This window comes from Salmo salar, chromosome ssa25 (assembly GCF_905237065.1).
Source record: "Salmo salar chromosome ssa25, Ssal_v3.1, whole genome shotgun sequence".
Lineage (NCBI taxonomy): Eukaryota > Metazoa > Chordata > Actinopteri > Salmoniformes > Salmonidae > Salmo > Salmo salar.
The window spans coordinates 33,485,475-33,507,738 of NC_059466.1; the positions used below are offsets into that span (position 1 = coordinate 33,485,475).

Here is a 22,264-nt window from a genome sequence, read left to right on the forward strand (position 1 = left end):
CAACATAATGATGGTAATTATGGCCAAACAGTTCTATTTTTGTTTCATCAGACCAGAGGACATTTCTCCAAAAAGTACGATCTTTGTCCCCATGTGCAGTTGCAAACTGTAGTCTGGCTTTTTTATGGTGGTTTTGGAGCAGTGGCTTCTTCCTTGCTGAGCGGCCTTTCAGGTTATGTCGATATAGGACTCGTTTTACTGTGGATATAGATATGTTTGTACCTGTTTCCTCCAGCATCTTCACAAGTTCCTTTGCTGTTGTTCTGGGATTGATTTGCACTTTTCGCACCAAAGTACGTTCATCTCTAGGAGACAGAACGCGTCTCCTTCCTGAGCAGTGTGATGGCTGCGTGGTTCCATGGTGTTTATACTTGCGTGCTATTGTTTGTACAGATGGACGTGGTACCTTCAGGTGTTTGGACATTGCTCCCAAGGATGAACCAGACTTGTGGAGGTCTACAATTTTTTTTTCTGAAGTCTTGGCTGATTTCTTTTGATTTTCCCATGATGCCAAGCAAAGAAGCACTGAGTTTGAAGGTAGGCCTTGAAATACATCCACAGACTCAAATTATGTCAATTAGCATATTAGAAGCTTCTAAAGCATGACATCATTTTTTGAATTTTCCAAGCTGTTTAAAGGCACAGTCAACTTAGTTTATGTAAACTTCTGACCCACTGGAATTGTGATACAGTGAATTATAAGTGAAATAATCTGTTTGTAAACAATTGTTGGAAAAATGACTTGTGTCATGCACAAAGAAGATGTCCTAACCGACTTGCCAAAACTATAGTTTGTTAACAAGAAATTTGTGAAGTGGTTGAAAAACGAGTTTTAATGACTTCACCTGTATTTGGATTTGTTATGGTCTTGTGAAGGCTGGCTGAATTCTGGCAAAGAGTGTGTTCTTTTTTCTCTGCGTGTCTACAGATTCTACCTTCTCCCTGTTTTTGTTTGTTTTGAAATGTTGATACTGCAAACTGTTATCTGAAGATACAGTGTAACCAAGCATTTAGAGCGGCTAAGAAATGCATTGCCATTAATTGGTAAGTTGGTTATACTCCCACAATGTCAAGTTATGTATTACTAGATTTGATTTATTAAAATATTAAGGGTATACTGGGCAACTTTCATAAGTTCTGGATGCCTCATATGGAATACAGTATGACTAAAGGAGTCTGTATTGAAAACAAGCCTTCGTCAGGGGAGATACCTATTTAGGCAATCCCTAGCTGTGGGAATATTCATAGTTTGGTTTTGAAAATCCAAATGGGCATCTTCATTTGATGTGAATTGGTGGACTAATTCACATAAATATTTGATAACTAATAAAGTAAGATACGTCTCTAACAAGATCCTTCACAGATGTTATCCTTGTAATAGTCCTATTTCTAAATATGTAATTCATGTAGAAAATGAATGTAGCTTTTGTAAATAGAAAAATGACTATAGAGCATTTATTTTGTGATTATTTGCATAGTGAAATATTTTGGACAGATATGAAAATATATATTAGTGACAAGATGGGGACCTGTAAGCAACCTGTAAGCATTATCAAATTTTATATTATTTTTTATTTTACATACACGCACATTGACTGACTATTGGGAGAATTTTTCATCCATAACATGACGTTCATGGGGGCTGGGGATTGGCGCAGCATCACTACAGACCCTGGTTCGATCCCGGGCTGTATCACAACTGGCCGTGATCGGGAGTCCCATAGAGCGGCGCACAATTGGCTCAGCGTCGTCTGTGTTAGGTGAGGGTTTGGCCGGGGGGGGGCTTTACTTGGCTCATTGCGCTCTAGTGACTCCTTGTGGAGAGGCTGGAAGCCTGCAGGCTGACCTCTGGTGCGGCTGGCTTCCAGGGTAAGCAGGCGGGTGATTTCTTCAGGATCGGTGTGTCCCCCACGGGACGGTTGAGCTAACATAGGCTAATGTGATTAGCATGAGGTTGTTTAGTAAGAAGAAAATTTCCCAGGACATAGACATATCTGATATTGTCAGAAATCTTACATTCTTGTTAGTTTAACTGCACTGTCCAATGTACAGTAGCTATTATAGTGAAGGAATACCATGCTGTTGTTTGAGGAGAGTGCACAGTTATGAACTTGAAAAGTTATTAATAAACCAATTAGGCACATTTGGGCATTCTTGGCACAAAATTTTTAACAAAAATGCAATGGTTCATTGGATCAGTGTAAAACTTTGCACATACACTGCTGCCATCTAGTGGCCAAAATCTACATTGCATTTCAAAGATAATGGTCCAAAAAAAAAACTGTAGATTTTTTCTTTGTATTTTCTTTTACCAGATCTAATGTGTTATATTCTCCTACATTCATTTCACATTTCCACAAACTTCAAAGTGTTTCCTTTCAAATGGTATCAAGAATATGCATATCCTTGCTTCAATGCCTGAGCTACAGGCAGTTAGATTTGGGTATGTCATTTTAGGCGAAAATTGGAAAAAAGGATCCGATCTAAGTGTGGGCTGGCGGGTCATGTTTCGGAGGACGCATGACTCAACCTTCGACTCCCGAGCCCTTTGGGGAGTTGCAGTGATGAGACAAGATCGAAATTGGGGAGAAAAAGAGGGTAAAAAATGATTATGGGTAAGAAAATAAGTTTCAATATTTTTCTGATTGATTTACAATATTATATAACAAGCATTTCTCCACACCCGCAACAACATCTGCTAAACATGTGTATGTGACCAATACAATTTTATTCGATTTAAAATATATAAATACCAAATGATCAAATAAGTGTTTACAGTATTTGTCCAAATTTAACTTGTCTTTAAATATACTTTTATGTGTGTCTCTCTGGTTTGGTTTATTATTTACTTTTCTGTTACGTGTGATATTTGTATATTGTTTTGTACCATGTTCCCGTAATGCAATAAAACATTATAATACAAACAAATATTTGAAATCCAACAGTTACAATGGAAGGGTGGGGCTTGGGGCTGTGTCGTGTGGGTCTTTGACTGAGAAAGACACAGTGGAGAGCCAACCAGTAATAGCACAACCTCCTTCATTATCGACGCATTGTGCCGACAACATCAGAGAACCATTCCAGACTCTGAAGTCAGAAGGACTTCGATAGTTAGGTGTTAGCCGTACTAAGATACCAGTGCCTTTCTTTTAAATGTATATAAATTGGTTCGTGATTAAACATATACATTAAGTTATTCTTAACACACCAACAGCATGTTATGGGCGGGGTTATGTCCAGCTGGGCGGTGCCCTCGCGCTGGACTTGTGCATGTTGACCACGCCCCTTCTGCATTTCGGAGAAGATGGCGTCGCAAGTACAGAGAGGAGTGCCTCTAAGTGCGGTAAGCATATTATGATATTTTACAGTATCTGTAATCTGTTGGAATTTGTATCTAGAAGTAAATTGCTGTGCAGTAAACTTAGAAGTATGGTGATAGTCTTGTTGGTTCGATCGCATAATGTAATGTGTGTTTTGGAGCTAGCTAACGTTAGCTAGCTAGCCAATATCCTTTGGGAATGTTGATTGCCGTTAGCGCGTGCGATATTGATAACCCCCAGTCCTCTTGCCAAATGGAGCATCTTCTGACCAGCGGAGCTGGATATTTCTATGTTGTCGTTTGCTAGATAAATACAGAACTATTTCTGAACTTGGGGAAAATAGATACTTTGTAGAGGCGTTTCTCCTCATCTAATGTCATGCGGTGTTGTTGTGGTGACGTGCAATATTTTTCAGTGTCACACACCGAGTAGCCCAATGGCGCTCATCCACTATTGTCAAAAACGAGTTGCGTCGAGAGATTCGGAAATCCGGGAGATTGAATTGTGTTCAAATCAAAGCGCCAGATTTCCTAACGGGCGTGTTTTCACGGCGTTGTAAAGCAGATGGCAACGACCACGAAACAGCGTATGCGAACGTGAGTAGATTACGTTGAAAACAACGGTCGGCCATCTTGGACGCTGTCTCCAGTTCATGGCTATAATATATACCCCAGTGATTCCACTCCTCGGTCACAGTATGGTTGCTGTTGCTGCATCCAAGCTATCCTATGCCATTCAAATGGTGAAATAGTGTCCATTTTCATCCTTGCACAGGTTAGAAGTGCGAGGTGTATAGCTTAACTTCATCACCATATAGCCAAGAATGACCACATTGGCCCAGACATGCATCTTGTCTAATTTAAGACTATCCTCTCCATGTGCCCTGGGCTGTGCTTGGGGAAGCTTCTGAATCTACAGGCGTGTGTGTTTGACAGGAGGGGGAAGATAGGAGGGGGAGGTTAAAGATGGGGGGATAGGAGGGGGAGGTTTAAGATGGAGAGAGGTTTGTGTGTGAAGAAGATGAGAGAGGTTTTTGTGAGATGAGTAAAGGCAGTGAGTATTAGGTGTGCTTTTCACACTTTAAACTCACGATGTGGGGATGGACACATGTAGGTTAGTCAGTCAGGACATCAAGGGTTGTCAGTCATTTGAGAATGGAGTAGCCCTAACATAATGCTTCCTGAAGGATGTGGTAATATACAACATTTTATCCATTTAATGTCATCAACATAGGCTAACTCTACTCCTCCCTTAACAGCTCTGTCCCAAGTTCCTCCACACAAACTCCACCAGCCACACCTGGCCCTTCAGCGCGATCGCAGAATTAATAGGTGAGTCATCATTCCTACTGTCCAGTCGCCAAGTTACCCGGTGTGTCACCTGTCATATTTGTCCAATCGCTGTGTCCAACTGTGAGTCATTAAATCATTACTATCCAATCACTGAGCATCATGGTGTTAAAATGGCTACTCTGAGGCAATGTTCTGCACTCATTTTGTGACCTATTTTATCCTGCTGAGTGTCTCATTTTTGGATGGGATTCTTTTCCCATACCCACAGTGTTAATGGATGGGTCTTCTTTTTCCCCTTGGGGTAGACCTATAAATCAAATTGTATTGGTTACATACACATTTAGCAGATGGTATTGCGGGTGTAGCGAATTGCTTGTGTTTCTAGCTCCAACAGTGCAGTAATATCTAACAAGTAATATCTAACAATTTCACAACAATATACACAAATCTAAAGTAAAGGAATGAAGAATATACAAATATTTGGACGAGCATTGTCGGAGCAGCATAGCATAAGAGACAGTAGAATTGAATTCAATAGAATACAGTATATACATGTGAGATGAGTAATGCAAAATATGTAAACATTATTAAAGTGGCCAGTGAATTCAAGTATACCTATATAAGGCAGCAGCCTCTAAGGTGCTTGTGATGGCTATTTAACAGTCCGATGGCCTTGAGATAGAAGCTATTTTTCAGTCTCTGTCCCAGCTTTGATGCACCTGTACTGACCTCGCCTTCTGGATAATAGTGGGGTGAACAGGCAGTGGCTCGGGTGGTTGTTGTCCTTGATGATTTTTTTTGGCCTTTCTGTGACGTCGGGTACTGTAGGTGTCCTGGAGGGCAAGTAGTTTGCCCCCGGTGATGCGTTGGGCAGACTTCACCACCCTCTGGAGAGCCTTGCGGTTGTGGGTGGTGCAGTTGCCGTACCAGGTGATGATACAGCTCGATAGGATGCTCTCAATTGTGCATCTGTAGAAGTTGGTGATTGTTTTCGGTGCCAAGTCACATTTCTTCAGCCTCCTGAGCTTGAAGAGGTGCTGTTGCACCTTCTTCACGACACTGTCTGTGTGGGTGGATCATTTCAGTTTGTCCGTGATGTGTACACTGAGGAACTTGAAGCTTTCCACCTTCTCCGTTGCGGTCATGTTGATGTGGATAGGGTGGTGCTCCCTCCTGCTGTTTCCTGAAGTCCACGATCAGCTTCTTTTGTTGACGTTGAGTGAGAGGGTATTTTCCTGGCACCACACTCCCAGGGCCCTCACCTCCTCCCTGTAGGCTGTCTCATTGTTGGTAATCAGGCCTACTACTGTTGTCGACTGCAAACTTGATGATTGAGTTGGAGGTGTGCGTGGCCACGCAGTCATGGGTGAACAGGGAGTACATGAGGGGGCTGAGCACGCACCCTTGTGGGGCCCCTGTGTCCAGGACCCAGTTGCACAGGGCAGGGTTCAGACCCAGGGCCCCGAACTTAACCTCTATGGGCTAGGTGGGACGCAGGCGTGCCACCCGTGGTGCACTCCATCAACAGCAGGTGCATTTCAAGAGCGGCAAATTTGAATCCAAATAAATGTCAAAATTCAAATTTTTCAAACATACAACTATTTTACACCCTTTGAAAGATAAACATCTCCTTAATCTAACCACGTTTTACGATTTCAAAAAGGTTTTACGGCGAAAGCATAAATTTAGAGTATGTTAGGACAGTACATTTACAAGAGTTGTGTGTAATGTTTTGTCAATTCAAAGACAGGGTCACCAAAACCATAAAACCAGCTAAAATGATGCACTAACCTTTTACAATCTCCATCAGATGACACTCCTAGGACATTATGTTAGACAATGCATGCATTTTTAGTTATATCAAGTTCATATTTATATCCAAAAACAGCGTTTTACTATGGCATTGATGTTGAGGAAATCGTTTCCCTCCAATAACCGGCAGTCAAGTCAGCGTCACAAATTAAATAATTAAAATTAGAAAACATTGGTAAAATATTATATTGTCATTTAAAGAATTATAGATTTACATCTCTTGAACGCAATCAACTTGCCAGATTTAAAAATAACCTTACTGGGAAATCACACTTTGCAATAATCTGAGCACTGCGCCCAGAAAAATACGCGTTGCGATACAGACTAGACGTCATGTTGGGGAGATCTAAAATCGAAAATACTATGTAAATAATCCATTACCTTTGATTCTCTTCATCAGATGTCACTTCCAGGTATCACAGGTCCATAACGAATGTAGTTTTGTTCAAAAAAGCTCATCATTTATGTCCAAAAATCTCCGTCTTGTTAGCACATGATCTAAGCCAGCCGGACTTCTCGTCATGAACGAGGGGAAAAAATATATTTACGTTCGTTCAAACATGTCAAATGTTGTATAGCATATATCATTAGGGCCTTTTTTAACCAGAACATGAATAATATTCAAGGTGGACGAATGCATACTCTTTTATAACGTATTGGAACGAGGGTACCCAACATGAACTCGCGCGCCAGGTGTCTAATGGGACATCATCGTTCCATGGCTCTTGTTCGGTCAGATCTCCCTCCAGAAGACTCAAAACACTTTGTAAAGGCTGGTGACATCTAGTGGAAGCAATAGGAAGTGCCAAAATATTCCTCAGCCCCTGTGTTTTTCAATGGCATAGGTTTAAAGGTAATACAACACATCAGGTATCCACTTCCTGTCAGAAAATGTCTCAGGGTTTTGCCTGCCAAATGAGTTCTGTTATACTCACAGACACCATTCAAACAGTTTTAGAAACTTTAGAGTGTTTTCTATCCATATATAATAAGTATATGCATATTCTAGTTACTGGGTAGGATTAGTAACCAGATTAAATCGGGTACATTTTTTTTATCCAGACGTGCAAATGCTGCCCCCTAGCCCTAACAGGTTAATGATGAGCTTGGCGGGTACTATGGTGTTGAATGCTGAGCTGTAGAATTCTTACATCCTCTTGTCCAGGTGGGATAGGGCAGTGCGATGGCGATTGCATCGTCTGTGGATCTATTGGGGCGGTAAGCAAATTGAAGTGGGTCTAGGGTGTAAGGTAAAGGTGATATGATCCTTGACTTTTCTCTCAAAGCACTTCATGATGACAGAAGTGAATGCTACTATCGCTCGATTGTCATTTAGTTCAGTTACCATTGTTCCTGTACCCAAAAAACAATGGTGGATATCTTAAAGCATGTGGGGACAGCAGACTGGGATAGGGAGAGATTGAATATGTCTGTTAACACTCTGGCCAGCTGGTCTGCGCATGCTCTGAGGATGCGGCTAGAGATGCTGTCTGGTGCCGCCAGCCTTGCGAGGTTTAACACACTTAAATGTCTTACTCACGTCGGCCACGGAGAAGGAGAGCCCACAGTCCTTGGTAGGCCGCGTCGGTGGCACTGTGTTATCCTCAAAGCTGGCGAAAAAGGTGTTTGGCATGTCTGGGTGCAAGACGTCGGTGTCCACGACATGGCTAGTTTTCCCTTTGTAGTCCGATGATTGTCTGTAGACTCTGCCACATACGTCTCGTGTCTGAGCCGTTGAATTGCGACTCCACTTTGTCTCTGTACTGACATTTTACATGTTTGTTTGCGTTATGGAGGGAATAACTACACTGTTTCTATTCGGCTATATTCCCAGTCACCTTGACATTTTTTAATGCGGTGGTTTGCGCTTTCAGTTTTGCGCGAATGCTGCCACCAATCTACGGTTTTGGGTTTGGGTAGGTTTTAATAGTCACTATGGGTACAAAATCTCCTATTCATTTCCTGTTAAACTCACTCACCGTATCCATGTATTCGTCAATATTATTCTCACAGGCTACCCAGAACATATCCCATATCTTGAAACAGATTAAAAGTGATAGTCCTATAGACGGACCCACAGCAGTCCTGTCCCTGGGGATGTCTGTTTTCCAGAGTAGGGTTGCAAAGGGAGTGAATATTCTCAGTAACTTTCAAAATGTACCAGTAACAATATGGAATTTTCATTACATGGTTATATAACTTTTTGATGTATGCTACATGAAACCTATGCTGTATGACACACTAATGTGCAAATGAAATGTTCCATGCATGGGGAATGCATTTAACACTACACTCTGAAGAGCTTATGATCTCTGAAACCTACAATGAGTGGGAATATAACCTAATTGATGTTCAGTGAGTATCACTCTCAATTCAAATCACACTAAGGAATATGCAATTTTCTTTCCCCTGCCATGTCCTCCCCTCCTATACTCACTTTGCCTCTACCTTTCTACTACCGTTTTCCAGACTGTACTATAAAAAGTAATTGCTGTTGGCTGCTATCGCACATAAACTACTCAAGATGGCCAGAGAATGCTAAAGCTCTCTGAACCCTACAATGAGTGGGAATATAACCTAATGGAAGCTCAAAGACTATCACTCTAAATCCGTGTAATCCCCTGTCTTGCCCCTCCTCTCTACCTTTCTCCCTTCTCCTCCACTCTTCAAGTTGGCAGCCATAGATAAACATAAACTACATGAGAGCGTCAGAAAAAGAGGGAATGCAAACACTCCGTAATGTCTCAGATACCCTAGAATGATTGGGAATATAACCTAATGGATGTTCAAGGTCCCCTTTTATTTTTTTATTTTACCTTTATTTTTTATTTTATTTCACCTTTATTTAACCAGGTAGGCAAGTTGAGAACAAGTTCTCATTTACAATTGCGACCTGGCCAAGATAAAGCAAAGCAGTTTGACACACATAACAACACAGAGTTACACAAACATACAGTCAATAATATAGTAGAAAAATAAGTCTATATACAAAGTGAGCAAATGAGGTGAGATAACGGAGGTAAAGGCAAAAAAGGCCATGGTGGCGAAGTAAATACAATATAGCAAGTAAAACACTGGAATAGTAGATTTGCAGTGGAAGAAAGTGAAAAGTAGAAATATAAATAATGGGGTGCAAAGGAGCAAAATAAATAAATACAGTTGGGGAAGGGGTAGTTGTTTGGGCTAAATTATAGATGGGCTATGTACAGTTGCAGTGATCTGTGAGCTGCTCTGACAGCTGGTGCTTAAAGCTAGTGAGGGAGATAAGTGTTTCCAGTTTTAGAGATTTTTGTAGTTCGTTCCAGTCATTGGCAGCAGAGAACTGGAAGGAGAGGCGGCCGAAGGAGGAATTGGCTTTGGGGGTGACCAGAGAGATATACCTGCTGGAGTGCGTGCTACAGGTGGGTGCTGCTATGGTGACCAGCGAGCTGAGATAAGGGGGAACTTTACCTAGCAGGGTCTTGTAGATGACCTGGAGCCAGTGGGTTTGGCCACGAGTATGAAGCGAGGGCCAGCCAACGAGAGCGTACAGGTCGCATTGGTGTTTAGTATATGGGGCTTTGGTGACAAAACGGATGGCACTGTGATAGACTGCATCCAATTTATTGAGTAGGCTATTGGAGGCTATTTTGTAAATGACATCGCCGAAGTCGAGGATCAGTAGGATGGTCAGTTTTATGAGGGTATGTTTGGCAGCATGAGTGAAAGATGCTTTGTAGCTAAATAGGAAGCCAATTATAGATTTAACTTTGGATTGGAGATGTTTGATGTGAGTCTGGAAGGAGAGTTTACAGTCTAACCAGACACCTAGGTATTTGTAGTTGTCTACATATTCTAAGTCAGAACCGTCCAGAGTAGTGATGCTGGATGGGCGGGCAGGTGCGGGCAGCGATCGGTTGAAGAGCATGCATTTAGTTTACTTTGTATTTAAGAGCAGTTGGAGGCCACGGAAGGAGAGTTGTATGGCATTGAAGCTCGTCTGGAGGGTTGTTAACACAGTGTCCAAAGAAGGGCCAGAAGTATACAGAATGGTGTCGTCTGCGTAGAGGTGGATCAGAGACTCACCAGCAGCAAGAGCGACATCATTGATGTATACAGAGAAAAGAGTCGGCCCAAGAATTGAACCCTGTGGCACCCCCATAGAGACTGCCAGAGGCCCGGACAACAGGCCCTCCGATTTCACACACTGAACTCTATCAGAGAAGTAGTTGGTGAACCAGGCTAGACAATCATTTGAGAAACCAAGGCTGTTGAGTCTGCTGATGAGGATGTGGTGATTGACAGATTCGAAAGCCTTGGCCAGGTCAATGAATACGACTGCACAGTATTGTTTCTTATCGATGCAGGTTAAGATATCGTTTAGGACCTTGAGTGTGGCTGAGGTGCACCCATGACCAGCTCTGAAACCAGATTGCATAGCGGAGAAGGTGCGGTGGGATCCGAAATGGTCGGTAATCTGTTTGTTGACTTGGCTTTCGAAGACTTTAGGAAGGCAGGGTAGGATTGATATAGGTCTGTAGCAGTTTGGGTCAAGAGTGTCCCCCCCTTTGAAGAGGGGGATGACCGCAGCTGCTTTCCAATCTTTGGGAATCTCCGACGACACGAAAGAGATGTTGAACAGGCTAGTAATAGGGGTTGCAACTATTTCGGCAGATAATTTTATAAGGAAAGGGTCCAGATTGTCGAGCCCAGCTGATTTGTAGTGGTCCAGATTTTGCAGCTCTTTCAGAACATCAGCTGGATGTGGAAGAAGGAGAAATGGGGAAGGCTTGGGCGAGTAGCTGTGGGGGGTGCAGTGCTGTTGACTGCAGTAGGGGTAGCCAGGTGGAAAGCATGGCCAGCCGTAGAAAAATGCTTATTGAAATTTTCAATTATAGTGGATTTATCGGTGGTGACAGAGTTTCCTATCCTCAGTGCAGTGGGCAGCTGGGAGAAGGTGCTCTTATTCTCCAAGGACTTCACAGTGTCGCAGAACTTTTCTGAGTTTGTGTTGCAGGAAGCTAGCCCTGGCTTTTTAACTGCCTGTGTATATTGGCTTCTAACTTCCCTGAAAAGTTGCATATCACGGGGGCTGTTTGATGCTAATGCAGAACGCCACCGGATGTTTTTGTGTTGATTAAGGGCAGTCAGGTCTGGAGAGAACCAAGGGCTATATCTGTTCCTGGTTCTAAATTTCTTGAATGGGGCATGCATATTTAAGATGGTGAGGAAGGCATTTTTTAAAAAACAATACAAAAAAAACAGGCATCCTCTACTGAAGGGATGAGGTCAATATCCTTCCAGGATACCCCGGCCAGGTCGATTAGAAAGGCCTGCTCGGATGAAGTGTTTCAGGGAGCGTTTGACAGTAATGAGTGGTCGTTTGACCGCTGACCCATTACGGATGCAGGCAGTGATCACTGAGATCTTGGTTGAAAACAGCAGAGGTGTATTTAGAGGGCAAGTTGGTTAGGATGATATCTATTTAACTAGGCGAGTCAGTTAAGAACAACTTCTTATTTTACATTTACATTTTAGTCATTTAGCAGACGCTCTTATCCAGAGCGACTTACAGTAGTGAATGCATACATTTCATGCATTTTTTTATTTGTTATTTTTTTGTACTGATGATTACCATTATGTAGTTAGATTGTTTTACCAAAGTTACATTTATTGTATGACTGATTAATTAATACATACATGGCTGTCTGAACAATTTTTATATAAAAAAATGCAATTTTCAATGACGGCCTAGAAACAGTGGGTCGGGGGCAGTTTTAAGTTTCTGAACCATATTACCATCGTTTCTGACAATTAGCCTACAGTAGTGTGTCTGGATAAGGCTCTTATCCCACGGGCTAGGCCTACAGCCTATCCCACAGCAGTCCTGTCCCTGGGGTGGTCTTTTTCCACAGGTACTTTCAGCCTCCATGATGATTAATCCCGTTCCCTTATCACTGGGCTCCAGGGGAAGGGATTGTGAAAGGATTGTAAGGTCATTCACAGTGCTTTGTTAAGAAGTGTGTAGTAGACTACTGGGATCGTTTTCAATAAATACCTTGTTACATCTAACATGTCTAAGCAGGAATGCATGATTCAAGATATTTTGACATGCAACCTAATCCAGTGATTGTCATGCATTTTCTTACTGTCAAAATAGGGCTACAGATTTTTCCGTTTTTTTTTTGTTCAATAGAGATTATTTTTCCGTTATCTTTATGCACTAACATTACATATAGGTATAGGCCTAATTCAATTGGTGCTCATTCACCACCTGAGGAAGTGGAAACTGTAAACACATTAGCTAGATTGCTAAGCTAATGTTAGTAACCATGTAAATCAAACAGTACATTTAATGTGCTAAAAAAAACTTTTGTAATAGTCCTACTACCTACTCATCTCCAATGAGGCCTAGTGCACTCGCCATGGCATATGCGCATTTCACATTCAGAATATCTTGATTGTAAAACTGTGTGCTTTGAGCTCAACATTGAGATTTGAGAAATACAAATAATACCTACAGAAAGCTGTTACCTATACCCGTGTCCCTCTCTTTAACATGGACAGCAGTAGTTGCTTCCAAGGTTGTTTTTTCTAAAATGTTATACAATCAGAAAGCATCTCTCAGGGCACACGGGGCGAGGCTTGCTCATTACAGCAGCTGGCCCCAGTGAAACAGGCACAGCAGGAGGGCAGACCATTTCATTAAAGGAGTCATGAGTATTATGCAGTTTACTGTTTAACCAAGTCAAGGTTTTATCTGGCCCAAAAATAGGACATGTTGATTGAGGTAACCAGGTAGAATATGTAACCAATTAAAAATGTAACTCGCACAGATAGTTATAGGGTCAACTAAATGGTTGCCTTCTGGAGCCCTGCTTCTCAGGCATTGAGCAGTGAGCAGTTTCTCAGGCAGGTCTCTGTTGCTGCAGTGCAGTCTGCCAGTCTGCAGTTTGTCTGCCAACCCAGTTTAGTATTCAGCCTGTCACCAGATAACGTCTCAGTTGTCCATCACAGTTCTGTGCATGTCTCTGATACAGTTTCCTCCCATCTCCATCAATCTCTCCTTCTCTTATCTCTATCTTTCTCTGTTCCAGTATCTCACACTCTTGATTTCCTTCAATACCCCTCACTTTGCTAACCAATCCCACTCTTTTTCTCTATTTGTACCTGGAGCAATAAAGGCTTAGGATATAGCAATATCTCTCATCAGCCCAGTGTTTCCCATCTACCCAGTACACACACTGCCAACCCCACCCCGCCAGTATGGCTTTGGAGAGGCCTTTGGATTCAAGCTTACTCCAGACAGAATAATGGAGAGTGGATGAGCTAGACAATAGAAGATAGTAGTACAAAGATGGCGGTAGGGATGAATATTTGAAAAGGAGATGTCTGGATGGATAGAGGGAGGGAGTGATTTTGAAGGTAGTCGATGGGAGAGGGAGACCAGACCACATGTTTGTGTTAGTCTAATGTTCCAGTAGTGTTTTGAGGATGTTGCATCTACAGCTGAGGTCGCGTCCTCTGTGACAGCTGTCAAAGCCAGCCTGTTCTAATGGTCCGCGTTGCACAAGCAACAAAGGAGGACATATTATATCTATCACACTTTACATTACACAGCTTTACTGTTATATTGGGTGTCTAAAACCCTGATGATGTGTGGTAGTTTTCCACAGCATTAGCAACACAGATGGCAGTGTGATTTGGCTTGTACTCCTATGCTGGTTTGGCGTGGATGTGTTGGCATTGGGCAAATGGCTTGGGTGGTCTACTATAGTGGCATACACTATGCAAGAGATTCCTTATTTGTAAAGCAACATTGTAAAAAATCAATATTGGAGGAAAAATGTAATTTCTGATTTATTCTGTTCATATTCCTCTATGCTTACAAATCCTTTATTTCCATGTCTTTTCTCCAGATAATGCCTATGATCCAGATGTCAATGCCAAGCAGTTCTGGATTGATAAGACCCAGTTTAAAGGCCAAGACTGCCTCATCTTCATGGACAATGGAAATGGGCTGGACTATGAAAAGATGCACAAGATGCTCAGGTATGGACAGTTCTCTGATCCATTACCACTACTTTAGCAGGATGAATCAGGTTAGATAAAAGCCTGGACAAAAGTCCTGCAGAGAGAACACCCCCTTCGGGACCATCACGTGACATCCTGATGATACTGGTGAATGTCCTGAGAACGTCATGACTTGGTCTTCCATGACATCCAGGGAATTTACAGCAGTCCTCCCAGAGAACGTTCCCTTGGGACCATCATGTAACGTCTTGACGACTGGAAAAACAAATGTTCAGAGAACATCCTGAAAACGTCCTAAGGGACATCCCCGGAACAAACCAGGGACAAGTAAAAAAACAAAATAATGTCTGCTGTGCTATAAGAATGCAAGTTTCTGATTGATGTACATAGAAAACCACCATGTTTCTCTCTCTCTCCTCAGCTTCGGTTACAGTGACAAGACAGTCATAAACGGCCAGCACCCGATTGGTCTCTACGGTAATGGTTTCAAGTCGGGGTCCATGCGTCTGGGACGAGATGCCATCGTGTTCTCCAAGTCTCTAGATGGAGACACCATGCATGTAGGCATGCTCTCACAGAGCTACCTGGCACAGATCAAAGCAGAGCAGATCATCGTACCCATTGTCTCCTTCCAACGCGTTGCACACAACCAGTATATCCTTTTATAGAGACTACACATACGCACTGCACATACACACACGTCATAGTGCTTAAACTGTCATCACCTTCAAACAGTTTGGACAAGTGGGACGTAGATCTATAGATGTACTTGTACACAGTGTCATTTTATAGTCTGTCGGTTGATTGTCCCGTTGTGTGTTGTCCTTGACTTCTGCACTCCGTGTGAATGAGAAGCACAAGGCCAGTCTGCAGGACATCCTGTATTACTCTCTCTTTAAGACGGAGAACGAGCTGCTCACAGAGCTCAAAGCCATCAACTCCACCTGCTCCATGGGCTCTTCAGGAACACGCATCATCATCTGGAGCCTGCGCAGGTCAGACACACACACACACCTGGGTATTCCTCTCTTACACAGTCCGTATAAGGACATTTTCCTCTTTCCTTCTCCCTCAACTATTGAGTTTTGCTACGTGGAATTTACTTTCAAATGTTACTTCTCCTTTGAAATTGCCACTCTCTCGGCCATCAGATTTCTCCCTTGGTGGAATTGTAGGTTTCACTTTAGTTTTCTCCTTGAACATTATCAAAACCTAAAATTCCACCATTAGGGGTCAGCACAAAGGCCCTTTTTGAAGTATGGAGCGTGTAAAGCGGTTGAGTAGGAGTCTATACAGTAAGTGTTTATTTTTGTCCACAGGACATTAACAGGACAGACAGAATTTGATTTCACAACATCCAGTTATGACATCAGAATCCCGTTGGATGTGTTGGAGAGCACCAGTGAGCAATACAGGCGGTCGGAGCTGCTCACAAAACCAGAGAGTTACTACTCGCTACGTGTAAGTATTAGTATAGTGATGTTATATTGACATTCCATACAGCATTTCTGACAACAGCGTAGCTTTAGCTAGATTCAAATACTTTATCCTTTGACTAGTCTGGGACGAGAACGCTTTTGCTCGCTTTTGCATAGCACTACACAGCTGATTTAAAATAATCAAAGCTTGATGATGAGTTGATTATTTGAATCAGCTGTGTAAAGCTTGGGCAAAAACCAACATTTGCAACCCTTGTGGTCCCCAGGACAGAGTTTGTAAACACTGGACTAGTGTGTTATCATTTGTATGTGTGAAATTTTCTTTCCCATTTTTCTGGTGTTGTATTTTGATTGTTTATTTTATTCTCTCAATGTGCTGTTTGTGTGCTCAGGCATACTGCAGTATTCTTTACTTGAAGCCGCGTATGCAGATCGTCATTCGAGGGCAGAAAGTGAAGACTGAGCTCATCTCCAAGAGCCTGGCATACATCGCTAAGGACTATTACAAGCCCAACTTTGTGGTATCCTACCCCATGCAGGAGCCTCTGTGGATGGCTTTACTGTGTGTGCCCGTGTTTGCGTTTTCCTGTGTGTGTGTGTTCGTGTTGTCACATCCTCGAGACACTCATTTTGTTTTCTTTTGGAGGGAAAATAGAAATAGGCAAATATGGGTACTATGCTCTACATACAAGAAATACCATCAGCCACTGCCATAGACACAATACTTTTATAAGCTTGCAATAATAATCACTTACCTAAGTTTAACTAATATTAGTTCAATACATTCCATAGCTAGATGTTCATGTTCAACACAGTGATACAATATGGTATTTTTCACAAAGGGAAGAGGATATGTCATCTTCTCTCCTTCCTGTTTGAGGCCTTAAGTCCTGTACCAGAACAGACGTATTCCCATCACCTTTGGGTACAACACCAAGAGCAAAGACCAATACGGCATCATGATGTACCACAAGAACCGCCTCATAAAACCTTATGAGCGAGTGGGCGTTCAACTCAAGGTAAAAGAGTGTATTTGTATGTTTGGGCGTGGATTGTGCATAAGAAAAATTATTGCCATCCATTGTGGTACTCAGATGCCTCATGTCCTCCATCACTGACTCATAACCACCTCTACCCCCTTCAGGCCAACATCCAAGGTCTTGGGGTCATTGGGGTTATCGAGTGTAACTTTTTGGAGCCCACCCACAACAAGCAAGATTTTGACAATACCGACAAATACAGGTAAGGACTCTTATTGCATATAGGTGAAGAGGAGAGTGCTCCCTTCAAGAACATTTCCTGAAGAACCATTTTCCATTCAATGAAACAAAACAATCGGACTGTTTTGCGGCCATCTGCCCACATACTTTAAAGATAGTCTACTTTGAATAATTTAGCTGGATAAAGCGGCACTACGTGAACTGTCATTGTTTATTTCTTATTTTCTTTGTGCAGGAAAACCATCAACAACTTAGGGGTTAAGCTGGAGGACTACTGGAAAGAGATCCGCTTTAAAAGAGACAAAGAAGATCCTAACAGCACCGTACCAGTGGAAGACACCATGTAAGTAAAACAGTCCTCCATCTTTCTCCTTTCCTCTGTGTCTCCATCCCTCCTCTAACTGGTTCCTCTGTGTACCTCTACCCCCATAGGAAGCGCCCGGACCAGAACTGGGTGCAATGTGACACCTGCCTGCGCTGGAGGAAGCTGCCAGATGGGATTGATTGCAGACTGCTCCCAGAGAAGTGGTTCTGCCACATGAACCCCGACCCCCAATTCAGGTGTGTCCCGAACCCAGCTAGATGAAATGAACATGTTTATAAAGTGTTATAACATGTTGTGTGACCTCCCCCTACCTTTGGGCCCCCTCGGTCTTTGTTTGTGTGCATGTCTACTTGCCAGAGTGTATGTATTTGTGTGTGTACCTGTGTGTGTTGACGTTGCCGCGGCAGTATATGGGCATTCATTATCGTCTGCCTTTCCAGGAGCTGCATGGTAGAGGAAGAGCCTGAAGACTCCGATGATGACCAACCTTCATACCAGAAAACCTACAAGCAACAGTGAGAACCCAACCATCTACCATATACTTAAGCAATAAGGCATCAGGGGGTGTGGTATATGGCCAATATACCACGGCTAAGGGCTATTCTTATGTATGACGCAATGCGGAGTGCTTGGATGCAGCTCTTAGCTGTGGTATTGGCCATATACCACAAACCCTCGAGGTGCCTTATTGTTATTATAAACGCGTTACCATGGTAATTAGAGCAGTAAAAAAAATAATTGTTTTATCATACCCGTGGTATACGTTCTGATATAGCACGGCAGTCAGCCAATCAGCATTCAGGGCTCGAACCAACCAGTTTACAATGAACAATTAATGCTGCATCTAAAGATATTTCGATGCATAACTGAATATCTAGGCTATTTGCAGATAATTGACCTTGAGGCTGAAACATGCATCATTATTTTGTCTATGCATGGAGTGAGAAACCAACGTTAGACCTTCCGCAAAATGCGGTAAGATTGACAACAGTGCTTTGTGTGATTTGTTGATGGAAGCAAAAATAATGGCAACATATTTCCCATGCTGGTTCGTCACACAAGTTGCTTGTGTTTTCATTATGCAGCGAGTTTTCCCACCACAGTAACGTTTGGTAGTAGCTAGGTCATTTATTCTAGTGCAAAACATTTTAATTCTACCAAACGTTTTGCTGGACGCAGGCGATATCAGGTCTGTAGGTAGGCAGCTGCCTCTCTGTGCTAGTTGTGGCTGTCTAACAATCTGATGGCCTTGAGATTGAAAAACAGCTTGTATCTCTGTCCCAGCTTTGATGCACCTGTGCCGACCTCGCCTTCTGGATGGTAGCGGGGGGAACAGGCAGTGGCTCTGGTGGTTATTGTTCTTGATGATCTTTTTTGCCTTTCTGTGACATCGGGTGTTGTAGGTGTCCTGGAGGGCAGGTAGTTTGCCCCCGGTGATGCGTTGTGCAGACCACCCTCTGGAGAGCCCTGCGGTTGTGGGCGGTGCAGTTTCCGTACCAGGCGGTGATACAGCTCGACAGGATGCTCTCAATTGTGCACCTGTAAAAGTTAGTGAGGTTTTTTTGGTGACAAGCCACATTTTTTCAGCCTCCTGAGGTTGAAGAGGCGCTGTTGTGCCTTCTTCACCACACTGTCTGTGTGTGTGGACCATTTCAGTTTGTCTGTGAAATGTACACTGAGGAACTTAAAACCTTCCACCTTTTCCACTACTGTCCCGGCTGTGGATACGGGGGTGCTCCCTCTGCTGTTTACTGAAGTCCACGATCATCTCCTTTGTTTTGCTGACATTGAGTGAGAAGTTATTTTCCTGACACCACACTCCGACCGCCCTTACCTCCTCAATGTAGGCTGTCTCGTCGTTATTGGTAATCAAGCCTACCACTGTGGTGTCGTCTACAAACTTCATGATTGAGTTGGAGGCGTGCCTGGCCACGCAGTCGTGGGTGAACAGGGAGTACAGGAGGGAGCTGAGCACGCACTGTTGTGGGGCCCCAGTATTGAGGATCAGTGGAGTTGTTGTTTCCTACCTTCACCACCTGGGGGCGGCCCGTCAGGAAGTGAAGGACCCAATTGCACAGGGCGGGGTTACTATGGTGTCGAATGCTGTGCTGTAGTCAATGAACAGCATTCTTACATGGGTATTCCTCTTGTCCAGATGGGATAGGGCAGTGTGATGGCGATTGCATCGTCAGTAGACCTATTGGGGTGGTAAGCAAATTGGAGTTGATCTCCGGTGGCGGTGATATGATCCTTGACTAGTCTCTCAAAGTACTTCATGATGACAGAAGTGAGTGCTACAGGGCGATAGTCATTTAGCTTTCTTGGCCACCATTGTTCCTGTTCCCATCTTAAAGCATGTGGGGACAGCAGACTGACATAGGGATTGAATATGTCCATAAACACGCCAGCCAGCTGGTCTGCGCATGCTCTGAGGACGCGGCGAAGGATGCCGTCTGGGCTGGCAGCCTTGCGAGGGTTAACACTTTTAAATGTTTTACTCACGTCTGCCACGGAGAAGGAGAGCCCACAGTCTTTGATAGCGGCCTGCGTCGGTGGCATTGTATTGTTCTCAAAGCTCGCAAAATAAGTTGTTTAATTTGTCTGGAAGCAAGACGTCGATGTCCGGGACAGGGCTTTTTTTTTTTTTGTAGTCCGTGATTGTCTGTAGACGCTGCCACATACGTCTCGTGTTTGAGCCATTGAATTGTGACACCACTTTGTCTCTATACTGACGCTTTGCTTGTTTGATTGCCTTGCGGAGGGAATAGCTGCACTGTTTTTATTCGGCCATGTTTCCAGTCGCCTTGCTATGATTAACCTCTCTAGGGTCGGCGGGACAAAATCGTCCCACCTACTCAACAGCCAGTTGAATCCCGTGGCGCGTTATTCAAATACCTTAGAAATGCTATTACTTCAATTTCTCAAACATATGACTATTTTACACCATTTTAAAGACAAGACTCTCGTTAATCTAACCACACTGTCCGATTTCAAAAAGGCTTTACAACGAAAGCAAAACATTAGATTATGTCAGCAGAGTACCCAGCCAGAAATAATCAGACACCCATTTTTCAAGCTAGCATATAATGTCACATAAACTCAAACCACAGCTAAATGCAGCACTAACCTTTGATGATCTTCATCAGATGACAACCCTAGGACATTATTTTATACAATACATGCTTGTTTTGTTCAATCAAGTTCATATTTATATCAAAAACCAGCTTTTTACATTAGCATGTGACGTTCAGAACTAGCATACCCCCCGCAAACTTCCGGTGAATTTACTAAATTACTCACGATAAACGTTCACCAAAAACATAACAATTATTTTAAGAATTATAGATACAGAACTCCTCTATGCACTCGCTATGTCCGATTTTTAAAATAGCTTTTCGGTGAAAGCACATTTTGCAATATTCTGAGTAGATAGCCCGGCATCACAGGGCTAGCTATTTAGACACCCACCAAGTTTAGCCCTGACCAAAGTCAGATTTACTATAAGAAAAATGTTATTACCTTTGCTGTTCTTCGTCAGAATGCACTCCCAGGACTTCTACTTCAATAACAAATGTTGGTTTGGTTCAAAATAATCCATAGTTATGTTCAAATATCCTCTGTTTTGTTCATGCGTTCAAGACACTATCCGAATGGTAAAGAAGGGTGACGCGCACGACGCATTTCGTGACAAAACATTTCGAAATATTCCATTACCGTACTTCGAAGCATGTCAACCGCTGTTTAAAATCAATTTTTATGCCATTTTTCTCGTAAAAAAAGCGATAATATTCCGACCGGGAAAGCGTGTTTACGTTCAAAGAGAGAGAAAATAAAAACATGGGATCCCCTCGTGCACGAGCCTCAGTCTGATGGTACTCTGACCGGCCACTATCCAAACGCGCTAATGTTTTTCAGCCAGAGGCTGGAATTACATCATTCAGCTTTTTCCCGGGTTCTGAGAGCCTATGGGAGCCGTAGGAAGTGTCACGTTACAGCAAAGATCCTCAGTTTTCAATAAACAGAGCCAAGAAGAACAAGAACTTGTCAGACAGGCCACTTCCTGTAAGGAATCTTCTCAGGTTTTTGCCTGCCATATGAGTTCTGTTATACTCACAGACACCATTCAAACAGTTTTAGAAACTTTAGGGTGTTTTCTATCCAAAGCCAATAATTATATGCATATTCTAGTTACTGGGCAGGAGTAGTAACCAGATTAAATCGGGTACGTTTTTTATCCGGCCGTGCAAATACTGCCCCCTATCCCCAACAGGTTAAATGCGGCGGTACGTGCTTTCAGTTTTGCGCGAATGCCGCCATCCATCCACGGTTTCTGGTTTGGGTAGGTTTTAACAGTCATAGTGGGTAGAACATCTCCTATACACTTCCTTATAAACTCACTCACCGAGTCAGCATATACGTCAATGTTATTGTCTGAGGCTAACCTGAACATATCCCAGTCCACGAGATCGAAGCAATCTTGAAGCGTGGAATCCGATTGGTCAGACCAGCGTTGGATAGACCTAAGCACGGGTGCTTCCTGTTTTAGTTTCTGCCTATAGGAGGGGAGCAACAAGATGGAGTCATGGTCGGATTTGCCAAAAGGAGGGCGGGGGAGGGCCTTGTATGCATCGCGGAATTTAGAGTAGCAATGGTGGAGCGTGTTATTCACTCGTTTACTGCAATCGATATGTTGATTTGAATTTAGGTAGCCTTGTTCTCAAATTAGCTTTGTTAAAATCCCCAGCTAAAATAAATGCAGCCTCAGGATATATGGTTTCCAGTTTGCATAAAGTCCAGTGAAGTTCCTTGATGGTCGTCTTAGTATCCGCTTGAGGGGGGATAT

The 22,264-nt window shown here is 42.9% G+C and overlaps 1 protein-coding gene across 1 annotated transcript in view; it reads left to right on the top strand.

Moving 5' to 3' along the window:
* Window positions 1-3,237: 3,237 nt before the first annotated feature.
* Window positions 3,238-22,264, top strand: part of LOC106586633 (MORC family CW-type zinc finger protein 3) — a 28,435-nt gene continuing 9,408 nt past the window's right edge. The window contains exons 1-12 of the mRNA XM_014174126.2: window positions 3,238-3,343; window positions 4,579-4,651; window positions 14,323-14,455; window positions 14,859-15,091; window positions 15,276-15,432; window positions 15,757-15,898; window positions 16,269-16,397; window positions 16,776-16,895; window positions 17,021-17,118; window positions 17,332-17,439; window positions 17,529-17,657; window positions 17,862-17,936. Coding sequence (XP_014029601.2) covers window positions 3,305-3,343; window positions 4,579-4,651; window positions 14,323-14,455; window positions 14,859-15,091; window positions 15,276-15,432; window positions 15,757-15,898; window positions 16,269-16,397; window positions 16,776-16,895; window positions 17,021-17,118; window positions 17,332-17,439; window positions 17,529-17,657; window positions 17,862-17,936 — 1,436 coding nt within the window. The 5' untranslated portion in view covers window positions 3,238-3,304. The remainder of the gene's footprint in view (window positions 3,344-4,578; window positions 4,652-14,322; window positions 14,456-14,858; window positions 15,092-15,275; window positions 15,433-15,756; window positions 15,899-16,268; window positions 16,398-16,775; window positions 16,896-17,020; window positions 17,119-17,331; window positions 17,440-17,528; window positions 17,658-17,861; window positions 17,937-22,264) is intronic.